The sequence below is a fragment of the Cervus elaphus genome, chromosome 23 (assembly GCF_910594005.1).
Source record: "Cervus elaphus chromosome 23, mCerEla1.1, whole genome shotgun sequence".
NCBI lineage: Eukaryota > Metazoa > Chordata > Mammalia > Artiodactyla > Cervidae > Cervus > Cervus elaphus.
Genome location: NC_057837.1, coordinates 43,679,694 through 43,704,497, shown reverse-complemented (window position 1 = coordinate 43,704,497; position 24,804 = coordinate 43,679,694). Strand labels below are relative to the sequence as shown.

The 24,804-nt window shown below is 39.8% G+C and overlaps 1 protein-coding gene across 1 annotated transcript; it reads right to left on the bottom strand.

The window, feature by feature from the left end:
• Nucleotides 1-1,062: 1,062 nt before the first annotated feature.
• LOC122681082 (prostaglandin F synthase 1-like) lies at nt 1,063-16,153 on the bottom strand. Its single transcript, XM_043882803.1, has 4 exons — nt 16,076-16,153; nt 15,027-15,200; nt 4,554-4,712; nt 1,063-1,236 (listed from the first exon to the last, which is right to left on the bottom strand). Exons 2-4 carry the CDS (start codon nt 15,108-15,110, stop codon nt 1,063-1,065), a joined length of 417 nt encoding a protein of 138 aa, XP_043738738.1. The 5' UTR covers nt 15,111-15,200; nt 16,076-16,153.
• Between the last annotated feature and the right edge of the window lie 8,651 nt (nt 16,154-24,804).

Here is a 24,804-nt window from a genome sequence, read left to right as displayed (position 1 = left end):
TGGAGAAGCCATTATGGTCAATGAAAGAGTCCAAAATGCAGTACTTGGATGCAATCTCAAAAATGACAGAATGATCTCTATTCATTTCCAAGATAAAGATAATTAACTTTTTATCTTAAAGTCCTTCTAACCTGTCAGCTCATTAGCTATTCTGCTCAAAGCCTGTATTATTTTCCATTTCTCTGAGACTAAACTCCGTTCTAAAGTCTAATGACACAGGCCCACTGGCCCCACTGGTCCTCTGGCCTTATCTTCAATTCGTGTCTCCCCACCTCACTAAACTCCACCCACATCAGCTGACTTGCTGGCCCTTAAAAGTTACATAACACTCTTTCTTCCTGAACTTAGTATTTTCTGTTCCAGAGAAATGAAGGGAGCTACTATCTCTGTTTCATGACTGTTTCTTGTACAAATGAAAAGTTGTGTGGGATGAAGCGTAGTTGGTGCCTAACAGATGTACAGAAATGCGAGGGATTATGCAAAATCATCTCCAAGAAGCACTTACCCATCTCTAACAGCTAAATACTCCTGATTTCATAGTCTCATCCTCCACTAGACTATCAACTAAAGACATTTCTTATTTTAATTATTGATATTTATTGATAAAACAATGTCCTACTAAAGAATGTTCAGTAAAGTTTGCTGATTAAATCAATGAATGACAAAACATGTAAGAACTAACTAAAATACTGAGCAAAAAAAAAAAAAAACTATATATATATATATATATAGTATATATATACATATATATATGTATATGTATATGTATATGTAAGAGGAGAAGGGGACGACAGAGGATGAGATGGTTGGATGGCATCACCGACTCGATGTACATGAGTTTGAGTAAACTCCAGGAGTTGGTGATGGACAGGGAGGCCTGGCGTGCTGCGATTCATGGGGTCACAAAGAGTCCAACACGACTGAGTGACTGAACTGAACTGACTGATACATATGTCTGAATCACTTTGCTGTACAGCAGAAATTAACACAACATTGTAAGTCAACTATACTTCAATAACTTTTTTAAATAAAGAACTTCTAATAGTTTTGGGGTTTGGTTTTTTAATATTTATTTGGCTGCACTTGGTCTTCATTGGGGCACGCAGGATCTTCAGTTACAGCTTGTGAGAGAGTTGAATTTTTTTTTTTTTTAATCATTACTTGAGGTTGATGTTTCCAGTTGTAATTTGATTTGCAGTTATTTTTCTTTAGCATATGTAATTTTATCTCTGTTCCCTGAAAGATTAAAAAAATAATAATAATTCCTGAAAGCAAGCAACTCTAGGAAGCAGATCTTGGTTACTAAATACCACTGAACACCACCAAGACATATGCCCAATTCCAGACTGGAGACAGAAAAAGAGCTGTTAGAATCTTGGGACTATAAGATCTAATGTGATGGGAGGGGGAGGTCCCACTGGTGACATTTGGGTAAACTTGAGCATCAAAAGAATCATGAGGAAAAACAAATTAGCACACAGAGTAAATAAAAATCCCTGAGGCTCTAGTGATGAGAGCAGGAGAAAGAACAAAACTATTTTCCTCCATGGATGGTTTTACAATAAATCCTTTCTCAGAGACTGACAGTTAATGGGAAGGAGTTAAGTTTTTACACTGTCTTACAAGAATAAGTGCATTTTATGTTGACTTAATGAGGGAATTTTGTCTTTACAATAAAATGTCAGTCAGGTCAGGAGATTAAAAATATTGCTTAAAATTGAAAATATTGAAAAACATCCTAATGAAATAATTAATGCAGGTGGAAGACATTGAAGGATTCTCAGCCATTTTGTGAAAATGTGGGGGAAATCAAAATTCCCCTGATGAAAGTTATTATCCGACAGATGACTTGATAATTTCAACAGGAAAATGCACACTTCCAAACAAGAAATCTAGCTACCAGTAGCTTTACCAGGAGAACAAAATACCACTACTCACAGAAGGACAACTTGTCATCACATGCGTCCTACTCGGGTGTATGTGAGAGGCACAGCACTCAAAGGACATCCATGGCTGATTCATGTGAATGTATGGCAAAACCCAACACAATATGGTAAAGTAATTAGCGTCCAATTAAAATAAATTTTAAAAAAGTAAAGATTTATGGAGAATGACCCTGCCCATCAGAACAAGGGGGAAAGAAAGGACATTTTCTTGTCAAATGTTTAACCTTAATGTAGTAAGAAGTTACGATTTAACTACTAATTTACATAAACTAGAAGCAGACAAACAAGTTAATTAATGTCACAAAGTAATGATGATAAATACAGTGTGTTTTCGAGAATTTGTCTTGCTATCTTCATGACATAATGATTGAGTGACCATTCTAGGTTAAAAACCATGAAAAATATGACTCAAAGTGACATGTGAACCATATCAGGTCCAGGCCATGAAAACATAATATATATGTTTATTATATAAATCCATAGAATTATATATATATATATATACTATTGTATCCTTAAATATTCTAATATCTGAAATTTTTCACAATAAAAACATGGAAGTAAAACTGATACCAGAATCACAATAACTTATATAACTAAAAAAACTTTTATAAAAAACTCTTAACTTTTATATCTAATATATATATATATATATATATACACACACACACACATATTTCTTGAATTCTGTAAGCTACACTTTCCACATAAGATTCTTTTTCCATGACTCCAACTTGTAACTTAAAGACATTATGGTGCATATGAAATAAGAACATTGCAGAAGGGTGAAGATTATATGACATATGTATCACATCTCAGTTACATGGCATATCTTGATCTGTCAAAGTTAGAATTAAACAGCAGAGAGATGGTCACCAGGGGCTGGGAGGAGGGGGGAATCTGGAATTGATCAGCATGATGTGAAGTCTCAATTATACAAGATGAATGAATTTTAGATCTGCTTCCAAACTGTCCCTATAATAAACAACACTGTATTGTATTTTGCTGCTACTGCTAAGTCACTTCAGTCATGTCTGACTCTGTGTGACCCCATAGACAGCAGCCCACCAGGCTCCCCCGTCCCTGTGATTCTCCAAGCAAGAACACTGGAGTGGGTTGCCATTTCCTTCTCCAACGCAAGAAAGTGAAAAGTGAAAGTGAAGTCACTCAATCATGTCTGACTTGTAGTGACCCCATGGACTTCAGCCTACTAAGCTCCTCCATCCACGGGATTTTCCAGCAAGAGTACTGGAGTGGGGTGCCATTGCCTTCTCCAAAGGTGGTATTATATTATATGGATATTATATGGATACTTAAAAACTTGCTATGAGGTTAGGTCTCATGGTCTTCTTTTACCACAATAAGGTAAAAAATAGAACCAAAAAAGTACGAGTACAGAAACAGAAATAGAAAAGTGAGTTTAATCAGTTAATTTTGTGATGGACATTGATGGGAGAACCAGTCCAAGCTTGAGTAAATCACAAGGTGTGCTCTATGATTAAGTATCCCTGAATGTATATTTCATCAGTGGCTAGTATCACCATCATCCTTTAACTTCATTCATCAAACATGATGAATTTTCATAGCCTCCAGCAAACTTTGCTGAAGACCCGTAAATGCAGAGAAACCAAGACAAAGGATTCAGGCATTCAAACTCCACACAAACTCTTAACACCCATCTCAGCTGATTTTTCTCTTTGTTTACTTCCTGTTCCATGTTTCCTTAATGCACATAGTTCCCTCCGAGACACTTTAACATCTGATTTCTGGTCATGCTTTAAGCTCAGGGGAAAAACCCCTTCCTCTAAGTTCTGGGTGTTGAGTCTAACTCCCTTTCACTTCCCTCAGTTCCTACCCACAATTTAGACATGTATGACCACTGGGAAAAATACTCCTTTTTTTTCTAGAGTTCCATTTTTTATCTAACCCACCCATGCAAACTTTATTATTTGACTGAACATATCATCAGTATATAATTCATAATAGAATGAAATTAATCAAGATAAATAACATTATAAAATAATTACCATGCTTATCATCTGAATTGTGTTTGATAGAGCGTAAAAGCACAAACTTAGTCTAATTCAATCAATCAGTCCTCTCAGAATTAATTAGCATTTTGTTTACACAACTGTAGGGAAAAAAGTATTTTGAACATATTAACATGAGCAGAACATAATTCAAGACACTTTGGCTAGATCTTGTGTAATATACAAAGTGCCTCTCCTAATGTTCTCTATTACTCTTGGAGTTGAGAACTGAAATTCAGAATGTGAAGAAATTTGAGAAACTCACTCAGATGATAAGGAAAGCTATAATCTATTCACACTTCTGTATGAATCCTTAGACCATACTAAATCACACTCCTCTGGTCTGGGCTCAGAGAAGGAAAGTGCCTTTAAAATTAGAACATGGGAATGAAGAAAAAGTTGCTATCACTTTCTATTTTTGGGCAGGGGAGGAGGAAACTACATTTAATATATAAATATGTGTGGAGAGAAAGCTGTATCAATAAACAGCATTCACCTAATTACTGATCCTATTACATAATTGTCATCTGCATACAACTGGTTGTGCACATGTGCACACACACAACACACAAAGCACCTTTGAAGTGTAGAATATGTCTTCTCTCTTCACAGTGCCATCGGCAATCTTGCTTCGAATGGCCTGGCCAACATGCTCTTCATTTTTGTACGCATGAGTACAGTCAGTGTGGCGGAACCCAACCTCTAAAGTGAATTTGGTGAACTCCAGAGCTTCTCTCTTAGGAACAAAGCAACAAAGGTAGGAATTGAACATCCACATGATTAAGAAATTGCTGAGCCACAAGCTTTTATCTTCCTAAGAATCAAATTATCTTTGTGCTTTTGGTTCATTCTGCATGTGTGGTGATGAACACATGACAGTTTTCCTGAATGTTCCTGGTCAGTAATTAAATGGATGACCAGGAACTCTTCAATCCCAGGCGATCAGTGGTTGATCACAGGTACCAGATGACCTCAAGAAAAAGTCCACATTCAGTGATTTTTTTTGGAAAAAATTGTAAGACTTGCATAAAGTTGTAGTCATGGATACAATTTATACCATGAGATGCTTGAAGCAAAATCCACAAAGGTATAAAGTACCTGGTAAAAGCATAAAGAAAGGAGTACGTCAAGGCTGTATATTGTCACCCTGCTTATGTAACATATGCACAGTACATCATGCAAAATGCTGGCCTGCACGAAGCACAAATTGGAATGAAGATTGCCAGGAGAAATATCAATAACCTCATACATGCAGATGACACCACCCTTATGGCAGAAAGTGAAGAGGAATTAAAGAGCCTCTTGATGAAAGTGAAAGAGGAGAGTGAAAAAGCTGGCTTAAAAACTCAACATTCAAAAAACTAAGATCATGGCATCTGATCCCATCACTGCATGGCAAATAGATGGAGAGACAATAGATACAGTGACAGACCTTATTTTCTTGGGCTTCAAAACCACTGCAGATGGTGACTGCAGCCATGGAATTAAAAAATGCTTGCTTCTTGGAAGAAAAGCTATGGCCAATGTAAGTAGCATATTAAAAAGCAGAGACATTACTTTGCTAGCAAAGGTCTGTTTTATCAAAGTTCTGGTTTTTCCAGTAGTCATGTATGGATGTGAGAGTTGGACTATAAATAAAGCTGAGTGCTGAAGAATTGATGCTTTTGAACTATGGTATTGGAGAAGACTCTTGAGATCCTTGGACTGCAAGGAGATCAAACCAGTCCATCCTAAAGAAAATCAGTCCTGAATAATCATTAGAATGACTGATGTTGAAGCTGAAACTCCAATACTTTGGGCACCTGGTGTGAAGAACTGACCCATTGGAGAAGACCCTGATGCTGGGAAAGATTCAAGGTAGGAGGAAAAGGGACAACAGAGGATGAGATGTTTGGATGGCATAACTGACTTGATGGACATGAGTTTGAGTAAGCTCCAGGAGTTGGTGATGGACAGGGAAGCCTGGCATGCTACAGTCCATGGGGTCACAAATAGTCGAACACTCCTAAGTGACTGAATTGAGCTGAAAAACATCAAGAGACCAGGTGAAAGCTTCTGGGACCTCTGTCTAAGTGAAGCCACATAGAATACACCAATTAAAATCTGTATCTATTCAAGTTGTACAAAGCGATGTTCTCATATAAGTATCTATTGCTAATGATTAACACAATCAAGCTAATAACAGATTTGTCACCTCACATGGATAACTTTTGGCTGTGGGGAGAATACTTAATATCAGGTCTCTTAGCAAATCTCATGAATAGAATCCATTTTTAAACTATATTTACCATGCTCTACATTACATCTCACAACTTACCTTATAACTGGAGGTCTGTATCCTTGACCATTATCTTGCCATTTTCCCAGCATGTACTCAGTTTCTGGTCAGAATTCCTCTACTCTCTGCTTCTGAGTTTCACTTGTTTAGATATCACCAACAAAGAGATTAGGCAGTATTTGTCTTCCTACTTCTGGCTTACTTCACTTAGTTTAACACTCTCCAGGTTCCTCCACGTTGTTGCAAATGGCAAAAAGGATAACTTCTTTATAAAGGCTGAATAATATTCCCTTTGTTTTTATGTGACTTAGAATCTTTCCTTTTTAAAGGAGATAGATCCTTGGTCTAATTGCCCTCTTTTGGCTCCAGGGCCAGTTTTCCTTAAATGCAGGGGCACTCAGGGAAGTATTGAGTAATGAAATGGTGAGCTTCAATAATAGCCTGAACCTTTCCCTACCCTCATTCCACTTTGCTCTACAAAGTAAACAAGCACTGTCTTCTATCTCCAAAGTATTTCTGAATATTTCCTTCTGTTTGTAGATGAAAACAGTGGGACTCAAAGTTTATGGACCAGTTCCTTGTCACAACCACATACTCTTAAGGACAAGATGGACAGCCAATTTTCTGGCTTCCAGTCTAGAGTCTTGTCCACTAGGCCCTCTTATGCACAAGGACTGAAGAGTATAGTAAGAATAAAATACAAATGCTACAATTGAAACCTTGCCTGAAAGAATGTAGCTTATCCCCTCTAATGAAGCTATACTTTCCATTAGAAGTTTCCAGGAGGAGCCAAGATGGCGGAGGAGTAGGACGGGGAGACCACTTTCTCTCCTACAAATTCATCAAAAGAATAACTGAACGCAGAGCAAACTTCACAAAACAACTTCTGATCGCTAGCTGAGGTCATCAGGCGCCCAGAAAAGCAGCCCATTGTCTTCGAAAGGAGGTAGGACAAAATATAAAAGATAAAAAGTGAGACAAAAGAGCTAAGGACGGAGATCCGCCCAGGGAAGGGAGTCTTAGGCGGCATTGCTTGGGGTAAGGTCTGGTCCTGAGTGCCCTGAGGACAATCGGAGGGAGCTTCTGTGAGTTGCCAACTTGAACTGTGGGAGACCAAAAGAGAGAGAGAAAATTAACCGGCCCGAACACACTGCCAGCCGTTTGCAGAACAAAGTGACCGAGAAAGTCCAGAGAAGAGCTCGCAGGCTGCGGACCGGCCCAGCCCCGCCGGAGGCAGGAGGCAGGGGGGAGGGGAAGGTCGCAGCCAGACACAGGGTGCAGGCACCCAACAGGCACGGGCAGGGACTGGGGCTGGGGACGTGGAGGGCAGAAGGCGCACGCACCCGACTGGTGCCAGCGGAAACTGAGACTGGGTCCGCGGAAGGGAGTGGGCGCGCCACACCTGGGTAGAGTGTGCCCACCAAGCCCCTGGCTGCCTGGACCGCTCTGACGGGGAAGGCACAGAGAGCAGGCGCAGCTTTCTGCTCTGCGCTTTTGTGGAACACCCGAGGGCTGGAACCTCGAGCAGCGCGGGGCGTGCTCCATATGGAGCAGCCGGGACGCTGAGCAGCGCAGACGGAGAAAGAAGCGTCAGCCCCTCCCGGCAGCGCCAGCCCCTCTCTGGAGCGCCAGCCCCTCACCGCAGAGCGACGGAACTAGCTACCTGAATAAGAGTCCACCTCCGCCCGCCTGTGTCAGGGCGGAAATGAGGCTCTGAAGAGACCGGCAAACAGAAGCCAAATAAACAAAGGGAACCGCTTCAGAAGGGACTGGTGCAACAGATTAAAATCCCTGTAGAAAACACCGACTACACCGGGGCCTGTAGATATCGAGAAGTGTAAGCTGGAACAAGGAGCTATCTGAAACTGAGCCAAACCGACACTGACCGCAACAGCTCCAGAGAAATTCCTAGATATATTTTTACTTTTTTTTTTTTTAATTAAGGAAAAAAAAATATTTTTTTAAATTTTTTTCTTTTTTCTTTTTTCTCTTTTATTTTCCTTTAAAATTCCCTATTACTCCCCCATTACTCCTTAACTTTCATTTTCATAGATTTTTGTGATTTTTTTAATTAGGGAAAAAAAATATTTTTTTCTTTCTTTTTTTTTTCTTTTTCTTTTTTCTTCTTTCCTTTTTCTCTTCTATTTTCTATTTTTCTTTTTCTCTTATTTCTTTTAAAGTCCTCTAGTACTTCTCTACTACTCCTAAATTTTCATTTTCAATACACTATAACCTTACAAAAAAAAAAAAAGAGAAGAGAAGCCCTATTTTTAAACGGAAAATTATTCTCTCCCAATCTTGACTCTCTGTTTTCTACCTCAGAACACCTCTATTTCCTCCTTTCCCCTTCTCTTCCCAATCCAATTCTGTGAATCTTTGTAGGTGTCTGGGCTACAGAGAACACTCTGGGAACAGACAGCTGTGTAGATCTGTCTCTCTCCTCTTGAGTCCCCCTTTTTCTCCTCCTGCTCATCTCTATCTCCCTCCTCCCTCTCCTCTTCTTCATGTAACTCTGTGAACCTCTCTGGGTGTCCCTAACAGGGGAGAATCTTTTCGCCATTAACCTAGAAGTTTTATTACCAGTGCTGTATAGTTGGAGAAGTCCTGAGACTACAGGAAGAATAAAACTGAAATCCAGAGGCAGGAGACTTAAGCCCAAAACCTGAGAACACCAGAAAACTCCTGACTACATGGAACTTTAAGTAATAAGTGACCGTCCAAAAGCCTCCATACCTACACTGAAACCAACCACCACCCAAGAGCCAATAAGTTTTAGAGCAAGACATACCACGCAAATTCTCCAGCAACACAGGAACATAGCCCTGAACATCAACATACAGGCTGCCCAAGGTCACACCTAACACATAGACCCATCTCAAAACTCATTACTGGGCACTCCATTACTCTCCAAAGAGAAGAAATCAAGTTCCACGCACTAGAACACTGATGTAAGCTTCCCTAACCAGGAAACCTTGACAAGCCAATCGTCTAACCCCACCCACTGGGTAAATCCTCCACAATAAAAAGGAACCACAGACCTCCAGAATACAGAAAGCCCACTCCAGACACAGCAATCTAAACAAGATGAAAAGGCAGAGAAATACCCAACAGGTAAAGGAACATGAAAAATGCCCACCAAGTCAAACAAAAGAGGAGGAGATAGGGAATCTACCTGAAAAAGAATTTAGAATAATGATAATAAAAATGATCCAAAATCTTGAAAACAAAATGGAGTTATAGATAAATAGCCTGGAGACAAATATTGAAAAGATACAAAAAATGTTTAATAAAGACCTAGAAGAAATAAAAAAGAGTCAATTAAAAATGAATAATGCAATGAATGAGATCAAAAACACTTTGGAGGGAACCAAGAGTAGAATAAAGGAGGCAGAAGATAGGATAAGTGAGGTAGAAGATAAAATGGTGGAAATAAATGAAGCAGAGAGGAAAAAAGAAAAAAGGATCAAAAGAAATGAGGACAACCTCAGGGACTTCTGGGACAATGTGAAGCACCCCAATATTCGAATCATAGAAGTCCCAGAAGAAGAAGACAAAAAGAAAGGGCATGAGAAAATACTCGAGGAGATAATAGCTGAAAACTTCCCTAAAATGGGGAAGTAAATAGCCACTCAAGTCCAAGAAACCCAGAGAGTCCCAAACAGGATAAACCCAAGGCGAAACACCCCAAGACACATATTAATCAAATTAACAAAGATCAAACACAAAGAACAAATATTAAAAGCAGCAAGGGAGGAACAACAAATAACACACAAAGGGATCCCCATAAGGATAACAGCTGATCTATCAATAGAAACCCTCCAGGCCAGAACGGAATGGCAGGACGTACTGAAAGTAATGAAAGAGAATAACCTACAACCTAGATTACTGTACCCAGCAAGGATCTCATTCAGATATGAAGGAGAATTCAAAAGCTTTACAGATAAGCAAAAGCTGAGAGAATTCAGCACCACCAAACCAGCTCTTCAACAAATGCTAAAGGATCTTCTCTAGACAGGAAATGCAGAAAGGTTGTATAAATGTGAACCCAAAACAACAAAGTAAATGGCAACGGGACCACACCTATCAATAATTACCTTAAATGTAAATGGGTTGAATGCCCCAACCAAAAGACAAAGATTGGCTGAATGGATACAAAAACAAGACCCCTATATATGCTGTCTACAAGAGACCCACCTCAAAACAAGAGACACATACAGACTAAAAGTGAAGGGCTGGAAAAAATATTTCACGCAAACGGAGACCAAAAGAAAGCAGGAGTCGCAATACTCATATCAGATAAAATAGACTTTCAAATAAAGGCTGTGAAAAGAGACAAAGAAGGACACTACATAATGATCAAACGATCAATCCAAGAAGAAGATACAGCAATTATAAATATATATGCACCCAACATAGGAGCACCGCAATATGTACGGCAAACACTAATGAGTATGAAAGAGGAAATTAATAGTAACACAATAATAGTGGGAGACTTTAATACCCCACTCACAACTATGGATAGATCAACTAAACAGAAAATTAACAAGGAAACACAAACCTTAAATGACACAATGGACCAGCTAGACCTAATTGATATCTATAGGACATTTCACCCCAAAACAATCAACTTCACCTTTTTCTCAAGTGCACACGGAACCTTCTCCAGAATAGATCACATCCTGGGCCATAAATCTGGTCTTGGAAAATTCAAAAAAATTGAAATCATTCCAGTCATCTTTTCTGACCACAGTGCAGTAAGATTAGATCTCAATTACAGGAAAAAAATTGTTAAAAATTCAAACCTTTGGAGGCTAAATAACACGCTTCTGAATAACCAACAAATCATAGAAGAAATCAAAGAAGAAATCAAAATATGTCTAGAAATGAATGAAAATGAAAACACAACAACCCAAAACCTATGGGACACTGTAAAAGCAGTGCTAAGGGGAAGGTTCATAGCATTACAGGCTTACATCAAGAAACAAGAAAAAAGCCAAATAAATAACCTAATTCTACACCTAAAGCAATTAGGGAAGGAAGAAATGAAGAACCCCAGGGTTAGCAGAAGGAAAGAAATCTTAAAAATCAGGGCAGAAATAAATGCAATAGAAACTAAAGAGACCACAACAAAAATCAACAAAGCTAAAAGCTGGTTTTTTGAAAAAATAAACAAAATTGACAAACCATTAGCAAGACTCATTAAGAAACAAAGAGAGAAGAACCAAATTAACAAAATTAGAAATGAAAATGGAGAGATCACAACAGACAACACTGAAATACAAAGGATCATAAGAGACTACTACCAGTAGCTCTATGCCAATAAAATGGACAACTTGGATGAAATGGACAAATTCTTAGAAAAGTATAACTTTCCAAAACTGAACCGGGAAGAAATAGAGGATCTTAACAGACCCATCACAAGCAAGGAAATCAAAACTGTAATCAGAAATCTTCCAGCAAACAAAAGCCCAGGACCAGATGGCTTCACAGCTGAATTCTACCAAAAATTTAGAGAAGAGCTAACACCTATCTTACTCAAACTCTTCCAGAAAATTGCAGATGAAGGTAAACTTCCAAACTCATTCTATGAGGCCACCATCACCCTAATTCCAAAACCAGACAAATATGCCACAAAAAAAGAAAACTACAGGCCAATATCAGTGATGAACATAGATGCAAAAATCCTTAACAAAATTCTAGCAAACAGAATCCAACAACATATTAAAAAATTCATACACATGACCAAGTGGGCTTTATCCCAGGAATGCAAGGATTCTTTAATATCCACAAATCAATCAATGTAATACACCACATTAACAAATGGAAAGATAAAAACCATATGATTATCTCAATAGATGCAGAGAAAGCCTTTGATAAAATTCAACATCCATTTGTGATTAAAACTCTCCAGAAAGCAGGAATAGAAGGAACATACCTCAATATAATCAAAGCTATATATGACAAACCCACAGCAAGCATCACCCTCAATGGTGAAAAATTGAAAGCATTTCCTCTGAAATCAGGAACAAGACAAGGGTGCCCACTCTCACCACTACTATTCAACATAGTGTTGGAAGTTTTGGCCACAGCAATCAGAGCAGAAAAAGAAGTAAAAGGAATCCAGATAGGAAAAGAAGTGAAACTCTCACTGTTTGCAGATCACATGATCCTCTACATAGAAAACCCTAAAGACTCTACCAGAAAATTACTAGAGCTAAGCAATGAATATAGTAAAGTTGCAGGATATAAAATTAACACAGAGAAATCCCTTGCATTCCTATATACTAACAATGAGAAAACAGAAAGAGAAATTAAGGAAACAATACCATTCACCATTGCAACAAAAAGAATAAGATACTTAGGAGTATATCTACCTAAAGAAACAAAAGACCTATACATAGAAAACTATAAAACACTGATGAAAGAAATCAAAGAGGACACAAACAGGTGGAGAAACATACCGTGTTCATGGATTGGAAGAATCAATATTGTCAAAATGGCTATTCTACCCAAAGCATTCTATAGATTCAATGCAATCCCTATCAAGCTACCAACGGTATTTTTCACAGAACTAGAACAAATAATTTCACAATTTGTATGGAAATACAAAAAACCTCGAATAGCCAAAATAATCTTGAGAAAGAAGAATGGAACTGGAGGAATCAACCTGCCTGACTTCAGACTCTACTACAAAGCCACAGTCATCAAGCCAGTGTGGTACTGGCACAAAGACAGAAATATAGACCAATGGCACAGAATAGAAAGCCCAGAGATAAATCCACGAACCTATGGACACCTTATCTTTGACAAAGGAGGCAAGGATATACAATGGAAAAAAGACAACCTCTTTAACAAGTGGTGCTGGGAAAACTGGTCAACTACTTGTAAAAGAATGAAACTAGAACACTTTCTGACACCATACACAAAAATAAACTCAAAATGGATTAAAGATCTAAAGGTAAGACCAGAAACTATAAAACTCCTAGAGGAGAACATAGGCAAAACGCTCTCTGACATGAATCACAGTAGGATCCTCTAGGACCCACCTCCCAGAATATTGGAAATAAAAGCAAAACTAAACAAATGGGACCTAATGAAACTTAAAAGCTTTTGCACTACAAAGGAAACTATAAGTAAGGTGAAAAGACAGCCCTCAGATTGGGAGAAAATAATAGCAAATGAAGAAACAGACAAAGGATTAATCTCAAAAATATACAAGCAGCTCCTGCAGCTCAATTCCAGAAAAATAAATGACCCAATCAAAAAATGGGCCAAAGAGCTAAACAGACATTTCTCCAAAGAAGACATACAGATGGCTAACAAACACATGAAAAGATGCTCAACATCACTCATTATTAGAGAAATGCAAATCAAAACCAAAATGAGGTAGCACTACACGCCAGTCAGGATGGCTGCTATCCAAAAGTCTACAAGCAATAAATGCTGGAGAGGGTGTGGAGAAAAGGGAACCCTCTTACACTGTTGGTGGGAATGCAAACTAGTACAGCCGCTATGGAGAACAGTGTGGAGATTTCTTAAAAAACTGGAAATAGAACTGCCATATGACCCAGGAATCCCCCTCCTGGGCATACACACTGAGGAAACCAGATCTGAAAGAGACACGTGCACCCCAATGTTCATCGCAGCACTGTTTATAATAGCCAGGACATGGAAGCAACCTAGATGCCCATCCGCAGATGAATGGATAAGGAAGCTGTGGTACATATACACCATAGAATATTACTCAGCCGTTAAAAAGTATTCATTTGAATCAGTCCTAATGAGATGGATGAAACTGGAGCCCATTATACAGAGTGAAGTAAGCCAGAAAGATAAAGAACATTACAGCATACTAACACATATATATGGAATTTAGAAAGATGGTAATGATAACCCTATATGCAAAACAGAAAAAGAGACACAGAAATACAGAAAAGACTTTTGAACTCTGTGGGAGAAGGTGAGGGTGGGATGTTTCAAAAGAACAGCATGTATACTATCTATGGTGAAACAGATCACCAGCCCAGGTTGGATGCATGAGACAAGTGCTCGGGCCTGGTACACTGGGAAGACCCAGAGGAATCGGGTGGAGAGGGAGGTGGGAGGGGGGATCAGGATGGGGAATACGTGTAAATCAATGGCTGATTCATATCAATGTATGACAAAACCCACTGAAATGTTGTGACGTAATTAGCCTCCAACTAATAAAAAAAATAAATTAAAAAAAAAAAGAAGAAGTTTCCAAGCAGAAACAGAAGTACAGGGCAAAACACTGGAGTGTTTCTTGCCTGGCACTGAGCAGGCATCTCACAGTAGAAAAGCAATATCTTCAATTAGTTTTCAGTCACCTCATCTTCAGGACCTTCCACCTCAAATACTTCTCTGGATCATGTCTTTTTGGAAGAAGGAAAGGATTCTGGAATTAATGAAACATACAGAGAAACCCCACCATTACAATGCCCCTCAAAGCAAAGCAGCTGACAGTCAGTGTTCTTGACAGCCGAGTCTCACCTCTTCTGCCAAGCTGGGAAAGAGATGGAAACTGGAGGGGAACCCAGAGAAATCTGCAGGTGAGCACAGCCTCAGACCCTGATGTGGAGTGGAGACTGGATGCTCTCTCCCATTTCACAGGGCATGGTTCTAGCCTGGTTAGTGGAGACACGCAATCCTCCCAGAGTCACACAGGAGCTCAGTGCTTGACAACCCAAGTCCCCTTCCTCTCATGTCACATCCACTACTATTTATATCTCAACCCTAAACCACTACTCTTACCTCCTTAGGTGCATAGGTTCCAAATCCCAGGATAGGAATGAAGTGGCCATCACTAACCTTCACACTCTGACATTGGGTTTCCATTGCCTGTTGCTCCTCTGAGTAAGCAGACTCTGATTTTTTTCTTCTGCCTTCACAGGTTATAAATAATAGGAAGGTAACGCCCCAGCTGCACTGTCCAATGTTAGGAGATACATTGTAGGAGGAGCATGATTACATCAGTTCCCGTGGAGTGAGAAGAGAATTAAAGCCAGTTAACTTGCTTGGGTTATTGTATCAGTATAATCTTAAGATATATTTCGATGAGGTTGGCTGAACAAGCATTAACTGTATATTAGACTAGAAACTTCCACATAGCAATCTTTTTTCATTTTTCTAATTATGAAGTTGAATCTTACAGTACAAATACACACAGAGAGTCACACAATTTAAAGGAATGATTAATAAGCATTTTAAAAAATCTTATCCCTTCATAAAGAATGAAAATTTCAAATGAAAATAAACTTGCCTTTTATTTTTCCCACCAGCAAAATTATCTTGCTTTACAGCCCTGACAGTGGTGAAATCCTGAAAAGGACACCAAAACCACATATTCTGGACAGTTTTTGGATACCATGTGCAGTGTGCAAGCAGACTCTTAGAGGGTTTATACTTTTAACTTAGTTATATAACTTTTAGAAAGCTATCATAGTGTAAATTATACATATTTTATATACTTTGCTATTTTGCTCAACCATACCCATGAAAGAAAAACTTGTAAGCAAGTTAAATTGTAACAACTTTGGGATGAGTAAGGGAAATTGTGGGGCACTGATATAGTGAAAAGTTGTGAAACCAAATAAAATTTAACAGAGTGGCGTGAGCAAAATGGTGGGCTAGGATGTATTGAATTCTCCCTTAGAAACATGAGAAAATAATCAGAACCCAGATGAAAAACGTCATATGAGCGCTAAAGAACAGTCAAACAAAATCTATGGCAACAAAGTGAATACATAATTATGAAAAATCCAGAAGAGGATGAAAGGACATTTCACTTTGGTTTTACTCACCTGTACCCTCCTCCTGCCTGGGGCAGTGCAATCTTGATCTTTAAAGAGCAGCGGCTCAGCTCCCTCAAACCAGAGTGATCACAGAAAACCTTAATGCAATGTTCCAACCTACTTGGGGACAGCCAGGAGATGAATTTCTGCTTTACCTAAACAAGCTTAAACTGAAGAGCAGCTGTCATGTCTCATTACAGCTGTAGGGGGACTATACATATGTGGGACCAGGCACAAAGGATTAAGGGTGGAGACCTAGACTAGACTATGTAAAATCCTGAGTAGAACTGGCCTGTGGATTTGGGGGACATAGGGCATTCAAAAACAGCCATATATTCATGGGAATAAAACAGCCACCCATGGGCCAGGCAAGATGTTGACTCAGAAATAAACTGAGCAGCCCTTAGCTTTCCTTTGGACTGATCCCAGGCAAGGAGACTGCCAAGTTAACTAGTGAAGTCCAGTCATGACGTGGAGGAAATCAACCAAGAGTGAGTAGTTGCCTGTTGTTTCAGTACCCAATGATGAATGCACACACACACACAGGAACACACACACACACACACACACACACACACGACAGAAAGAAAAAAGGAAGGAAGGAGAAAGAAAGAAAAAAAGAAAAAGGAAACCATGGTCCAGGAAAGGAAGATAATAAATCGGCACCGACTCATCCTGAACAGTCACAGGAGCCACAGTTAGCGAACAGTGAGTGTCACAAGCTGTCCTGGGGAGGAGCTCCAGGTGGGCAAGAAGATGCTGAGCTCAGCTCCCCCAGAAGCACATCAGGGTCACATCTCTTGAAAACACATGACACCAGCAGGAAGCCTCGTCCACTCCAAGGCTGTACAGAACTGTCCTCACAGAGCTGGGTGGGAAGGGAAGAGAAGCCATCAGGTCAGGACTGAGCCCCCAGGAGGCCCCAGATGAGAAGGGGGGACAGGGGCTCAGATGTCCTCCCTGGAGAGACCCGTGCACACCACGAAGTGGGCACTGCAGCCCTGGGATGACCCCAGGAGGTCATGACCCCATAGCTGCTGTGAACCCAGGGGGACCCAAAGGAGATCTGCAAGAACCTCAACTCCAAACCCTAGATGGCCGAAGATTAGTTCAAGGATTAGTTCAAGGCATAAATCCAAACACTATAGAAAACGTTCTGAGTTTAAGAGAGAAGAGGTGGTATTCAAGGTAAACTCAATTATAGTGATTAACTATAAAAAATCTCAATGTTGTATCAATAGGGAGGCATAACCAGGAAAAATATTATGGAAATAGTAAACAAAAATGACTAAGGGATACCATGCAATGTCTGTCAGTTGGACAAAGACAATGTGTGGTAAAGTGTTGACAGAAAATGTTATTCTATTCAGCTTTACCACAAATATGATTTGCATTTTTTTTTTTCATCCTGTGGTTTGTCTTTCCCCCTCTGGTAATTTGTTTCAGTGTGAAACAGTTTTGAGTTTGGATAAAGACTAATAATAATTTTTTCTTTTATTGCCTGTACTTTTGGTGTCAAATCCCCCACGTTGTGACCATATCCAATGATGAGAAACTTTTTCCAGAGGTTTTCGTCTGCAAATTTCATACTTGTATATTGTATGTCTAGATCTCAGAAGCATTTGGAGTTGCTTTTTCTATAAGGTCAACTCCCAACTTCTTTTTGCATGTGGATACCTAGTTTTCCCATCACTGGTAGTTGAAAAGACTGTCCTTCATAACTGTATCTATCTATTTAAAACAGATGTCATTTAAGTTCATGCTCACTCTGAAAGATCTGGGTTTCCCTTATAGCTCAGTTGGTAAAGAATCTGCCTGCAATGAAGGAGGCCTGGGTTTGATACCTGAGTTGGGAAAATCCCCTGGAAAAGCAAATGGCAACCCATTCCAGTATTCTTGCCTGGGAAATCCCATGGACAGAGGAGCCTGGCGGGCTACAGTCCATGGGGTGGCTTGCAAAGAGTCTGACTTGACTGAGAGGCTGACACTCACCATTTACTGTAGGGTCAGTTTAGTGAGGATCTCAGCTGTGCTTCTCTAGGAAACTCTTTGTCTCTTCTTCAATTCTGCATGACAATATTACTGGGTAGAAAGTTCTTGGTTGTAGATATTTTTATCCTTTCAGTATTTTGAATATATTATGTAACTCCATTCTGGCCTACAATATTTCAGCTGCAAATCAGTTGAGAGCCTTGTGGGGATTCCCTTACATGAGACTCAGTTTTTCTCTTGCTCCCTTTGAAATTTTCTCTTTAATATTTGGCAGCTGTAAGTCTTGGTGTGGGTCTCCTCGGTTTCGTTTGTTTGGGACTCTCTGTATTTCTGGCACCTGGATGTCTTTTCCTTTCTTTAGGTTTGGGAAATTCTCTGTCATAATTTCATCAAATGCACTTTTCTGTGCCTTTCTCTCACTCTTCTCCTAGGACTACTGCTATGTGAATGTTACTACACTTGATGTTGTCCCAGGAGACCACGCTTGTGAAAAATTGATTTTTTTTACTGTTCTGAGTGAGTGATTTCCATTAATCTGTCTTCTAGGTTGCTTACACATTATTCTGTATCAGTTAACCTGTTGTTAACTCTTTCAAAAGTACTTTTATTTCATTTATTGTGTTATTCAGCTCTCATTGAGTCTTTTTTATATTTTCTAGCTCTTTGTTGAAGTTCTCACTGTGTTTCTCTAGTCTTCTCAAAATATATTATTGTAACTTAACAATATTATATGTAATTCCTGTGGTGACAACTAAGAAAATAAAATAGAGTATATGGAATATAAATATAAAAGAGATGAGAATCAAAGATGTCATTATGAAAAATCATTTGAAAGTAAAGGAAAGTGGTAATAGAGGAAATAAGGAACTAAGTCACACCAAAAAATATAAAAAGACAAAGTATTTTCCTATCAGTTATTACTTTTAATGTAAATAAATTAAACTCCATATTCAAATAGTATATTTTGTCAGAATAGATTTTTTAAAAATATATAGCATTTCTGTCATTATATGTGATTTACTGTAAATCTAAGAACACAAATTCTTTGAAAGGAAAAAGTGAGGAAAGACATCCTATGTACACAGTAACTAAAAGAGAGCTGGTGTGACCACACTCATCTCAGTCGTGTCTGACTCTGCAACCCGATGAACTGCAACATGCCAGGCTTCTCTGCCCACTACCAACTCCCAAAGCTTTCTGAGACTCAAATCCACTGAGTTGATGATGCCATCCAACAATGATCTCTTCCTCTGTAGTCCCCTTCTCCTCCTGCCTTCAATCTTTTCAAGCATCAGGGTCCTTTCCAAAGAGTCAATTCTTTGCATCAGGTGGGCAAAGTATTGGAGTTTCAGATTCAGTATCAGTTCTTCCACTGAATATTCAGGATGGATCTCCTTTAGGATGGCCTGGTTGGATCCAAGGGACTCTCAAGAGTCTTCTCCAACATCACAGCTCAACAGCATCAATTCTTTGGCACTCAGCTTTCTTTATAGTAACTCGCATCTATACATGACTACTGGAAAAATCAGAGCTTTGATTAGGCAGACCTTTGTTGGCAAAGTAACGTCTCTGCTTTGTAATATGTTACTTAGGTTGGCCATAGCTTTTCTTCCAAGGAGCAAGTGTCTTTTAATTTCATGGCTGCAGTCACCATCTGTGGTGATTTGGGAGCCCAAGAAAATAAAGTCTCTCACTGTTTCCATTGTTTCCCATCTATTTACTATGAAGTGATGGGACTGGATGCCATGATCTTACCCTTTTTAATATTGAGTTTTAAGCCAGCTTTTTCACTCTCCTCTTTCACTTTCATCAAGAGGCTCTTTAGGTCTTCTTCACTTTCTGCCATGGGGGTGGTGTCATCTGCGTATCTGAGATTATTGATATTTCTACTGGCAGTCTTGTTTCCAGCTTGTGTTTCATCCAGCCTGGCATTTCACATGATATATTCTGCATATAAGTTAAATAAGCAGGGTGACATTATACAGTGTTGACATACTCCTTTCCCAATTTGGAACCAGTCCATTGTTCCACGTCCAGTTCTAACTGTTGTTTCTTTCTTTCTTTCTTTTTTCATTTCTTTTTATTAGTTGGAGGCTGTTGTTTCTGAACCTGCATATAGATTTTTCAGGTGGCAGGTAAGGTGGTCTTGTATTCCCATCTCTTAAAGAATTTTCCAGTTTGTTGTTATCTTCACAGTCAAAGGTTTTGCCTTTATCAGTAAAGCAGAAGTAGATGGTTTTCTGGAATTCTCCTGCTTTTTTGATGATCAAATTGGATGTTGGCAACTTGATATCTGGTTCCTCTGCCTTTTCTAAATTCTGCTTAAAGACCTAGAAGTTCACCTTTCACACACTATTGAAGCTTGGCTTGGAGAATTATGAGTGTTACTTTGCTAGCATGTGAGATAAGTGCACTTGTGTGGTAGTTTGAATGTTCTTTGGCATTGCCCTTCTTTGGGATTGGAGTGAAAACTGACTTTTTCCAGTCCTGTGGCCACTGCTGAGTTTTCCAAATTTGCTGGCATATTGAGTGAAGCACTTTAACGGCATTATCTTTTAGGATTTGTAATAACTCAAGTGGAATTCCATCACCTTCACTAGCTTTGTTCATAGTGATGCTTCCTATGGCCTGCTTGATTTCACATTTCAGGTCGTGTGGTTCTAGTTGAGGGATCACACCATCATGGTTATCTGGGCCATGAAGATCTTTCTTTCTATAATTATTCTGTGTATTACAGAAAATTTAAATGTTTTAAAATAAAAATTGTGACAAGACAAAGAAGGATATTCTATACTGATAAATGGTCAATCCACCAAGAATATAGAGAAATTACAAACATAGATGGGGCAAACATCAGAGTTCCAAAATAGATGAAGCCAGTATAGATAGAAATGAAGAGGAAAATAGACACCACTATAGCACTAGTTGGAGACATTAATATCTACTTTCAATAATCGATAAAACAACTAGACAGAAGACCAATGAGGAAATAGAAAGAGATGCTCTGATCAACTGTATGCCAACACACTAAATAATCTAGCTGAAAGGGAAATTTTCTAGGGACACAGTCTATGAAGACAAAATCCTGAAGGAACAGAAAGCCTGAGTAGACTTTTTCCTACCAAGCAGATTGAATCAGTAATTAGGAAACTCTCAAGAAAGAGAAACCCAGGGCCAGATGACCACACTAGTAAATTCTACCAAGCATTTAAAGCAGAATTAACAGCAATCATTCTTAAATTCTCCAAAAAATATTCAGGAAGAAGGAATATTTTCCAACACATTCTATCAAGGCCAGCATTAGCCAGAGACCAGTCCCAGAGAAAGATACTACAGAAAAATCAACTACAGACAGGTGTTTCAGATGATGATTGCTACAAAATTTCTCAATAAAATATGGGAAAATTGAATTCAGGAGCATACTAAAAATTGTACATCCTGACCAAATAAGACTCTTTCCTGGGCAACAAGTGTGTACATATTTATTTTAGTAAAGGCAATACACCACATTAACAAAAATCAGGGGGAAAATCACATGATAATAACAAGTGATGTGGAACAAACACCGTGACACAACTCAATATCTTTTTATGATAAAAAATATTCCAATAAACCAGAAATATTTTCTCGACATAATGAAGCCTATACAAAGATGGCAGAGGAATAGGATGGGGAGACCACTTTCTCCACCACAAATTCATCGACAGAACATTTGAACACCGAGCAAATTCCACAGAACAACTTCTGAATGCTGGCGGAGGACATCAGGCATCCAGAAAGGCAGCCTAGTGCCTTCAAAAGGTGGTAGAACAAAATATAAAAGATAAAAAGAGAGACAAAAGAGATAGAGACAGGGATCGATCCTGGGAAAGTGAAAGTGAAGTTGCTCAGTCGTGTCCGATTCTTTGCAGCCCCATGGACTGTAGCCTACCAGTCTCCTCCGTCCATGGGATTTTCCAGGCAAGAGTACTGGAGTGGGTTGCCATTTCCTTCTCCAGGGGATCTTCCCAACCCAGGGATTGATCCCTGGTCTCCCTCATTGCAGGCAGACGCTTCACCCTCTGAGACACCAGGGAAGCAGTCTTAAAAAAGAAGTTTCCAAACACCAGCAAACACTCTCTCCGGCGGGTCTGTGGCAAGCCTTGGAATCTCAGAGGGCAAAATAACTGGGAGGAAAAATAAATAAATAATTAAAACCCACAGATTACCTGCCTAACATCAACTCCCAGTGGAGAAGCAGCCCAGACTCTCACATCCCTCACTAGCAAGCGGGAGAGGGACAGCGAGGAACGGGCTGCATGGCTTTGGGTAAGGACAGGGCCTGAATACCCTGAGGGCAATTTGAGGGAACTAGCTTGAGATAGCAACCCACACTGTGGGATAGCTATACCATGATCCTGTGAAAAGCCCTAACCTAAGACACCACCGGGCATGCTCACAGAACAAAGGACTGAGCAGAGCTAGCTGGCTGCAGACCACCCTATGCCCCGCTGGAGACAGGCAGGCTGGAAGGGGGCAATTGCGGCCCCAGAGAGGCATCCTATACCAAACTGCAAGCAGGCTTCTCTGCTAACCAAGACTTCTTGGGATTCCAGACGATTGACATCCGCAGGGAGGATTGCAGCTAGAGACCAGCTCCCCAGAATAGACAAATGGCACACCTAAGAAGGTGTGCCCGTTGTACACCCAGAAAACTGAGTGGCTAGAATGGGGGAGGGCATAAGCTGCAGCCTTCAACTGGGGGCAACTACACACGCCAAGGACCTGGTCACCTGAGCTGCTCGGACCTGGGATGGGTGCAAAACGCAGGCCCAACCAAACCTGCACCTTTGTGGAGTACCCGAGAACCTGAATTTGAGTGGCTTAGACCTGGGAAGTGCATGTGAACCAGGGCCCGCATCAGACAATTCTTGGCAGAGCAACCTAGAGTCTGAGCAGTGTAGACTGGGAAAGCACATATGCCGTTAGCGGGGGCAAACCCAGTGTGGCTGAATCACTGTGAGCACACGCCAGTGATGTTTGTTCACAGTGTCCCTCCCTTCCCAAAGCAGGACTGAACAAGCGAACCTAAAGAAAAAGAAAAAGTGACCACCACCACGCCCGGTGTTGCAGGGCGGGAATTAGACTCTGAAGAGACCAGCAAACAGAAACTAAAATAAACAGAGGGAACTGCTTTGGAAGTGACAGGTGCAATAGATTAAAATCCTGTAGTTAGCACCGACTACAAAGGAAGGGGCCTATAGACTTTGAGAAGTACAAGCCGGACAAAGGAACTATCTGAAGATGAACTGACCCCACACTGTCTGCAACAGCTCCAGAGAAAGTCTTAGATATACTTTTACTACTATAATTTTTTAAATGAAAAAAAATTTTAAAAATTTTTTATTCTAGTTTTTTATTTTTAAGTCCCCATTACTCCTTTAATTTTCATTTTCATATCCTACTATTACCTTGCAAAAAAAAAAAGGGCTGTATTTCTAAAACATACTTCATGTATATATATATATATATATATATATATATATATATATATATGTATATATATATATATATTATAATTTCTGTGATTTTGTTTTTTGTTTGTTTGATTTAATTTTTTTTTTCTTTTTTTAATATCGTATTTTTGGGAGTCTAATCTCTACCCAAGATTTTTGATCTTTGCTTTTTGGAATTTGTTATCAACTTTGTACCTTTAAGAACCCAATCTTCAGTACACATTTTCACTTGGGAGCAGGATCACTGGCCTGATTGTTCTTTCCCCCTCTTGACTCCCCTTTTTCTCCACAAGGTTGCCTCTATCTCCCCCAGCCCCCCTTTCTTCTCTACCCAACTCAGTGAATCTCTTTGTATGTTCTGGGCTGTGGAGAACATTTAGGGAATTGATTACTGGCTGGATCTGTCTCTCTCCTTTTGATTCTCCCTTTATCCTCCTGGCCACCTCTGTCTCCTTCCTCCCTCTTCTCTCTGAGTAACTCCATGACCATCTCTGAGGGGTCCAGACTGTGGAGAGCACATAGGGAAGTGATTACTGGCTAGCTTGCTCTCTCGCCATTTGATACTCACTCTGCTCCTCCTGGTCACCTCTAACTCCCTCTTCCCTCTTCTCTTTTGCATGTAACTCTGTGTACCTCTTTGGGTGTCCCTCACTGTGGAGAAACTTTTCATCCTTAACCTAGATGTTTTATCACTGATGCTATATAGATGCAGAAGTCTTGAGGATACTGTAAGAATAAGACTGAAAACCAGAGGCAGGAGGCTTAAGTCCAAATTCTGAGAATACCAGACAACTCCTGAATCCAGGGAACATTAAACGATAGGAGCTCATCAAACGTCTCCATACCTACACTGAAACCGAGCACTGCCCGAGGGCCAACAAGCTCCAGAGCAAGACATACCATGCAAATTCTCCAGCAACACAGGAACATAACCCTGAGCCTCAATATACAGGCTGACCAAAGTCACACCAAACCCACTGACATCTCAAAACTTATTACTGGACACTTCATTGCACTCCAGAGAGAAGAAATCCAGCTCCACCCACCAGAACGCCGACACAATCTTCCCTAACCAGAAAACCTTGAGAAGCCACCCATCCAACCCCACCCACAGTGAGGAACCTCCAAAATAAAGGCAAAACACCAACTGCCAGGATACAGAAAGGCCACCTGAAACACAGCAATATAAACAAAGTGAAAAGGCAGAGAAATAGTCAGCAGGTAAAGGAACAGGATAAATGCCCACCAAAC

What these genes read in the sequence shown, in the direction of transcription:
- LOC122681082 (XM_043882803.1), bottom strand. Translation starts at nt 15,110, where the DNA reads ATGGAAACCCAATGTCAGAGTGTGAAGGTTAGTGATGGCCACTTCATT. An exon ending in GAACCTATGCACCTAAGGAG is followed by an intron (nt 4,713 to 15,026) that starts GTAAGAGTAGTG and finishes TTTGTTCCTAAG; the next exon opens with AGAGAAGCTCTGGAGTTCAC. An exon ending in ACATATTCTACACTTCAAAG is followed by an intron (nt 1,237 to 4,553) that starts GTGCTTTGTGTG and finishes TTAATCTTTCAG; the next exon opens with GGAACAGAGATAAAATTACA.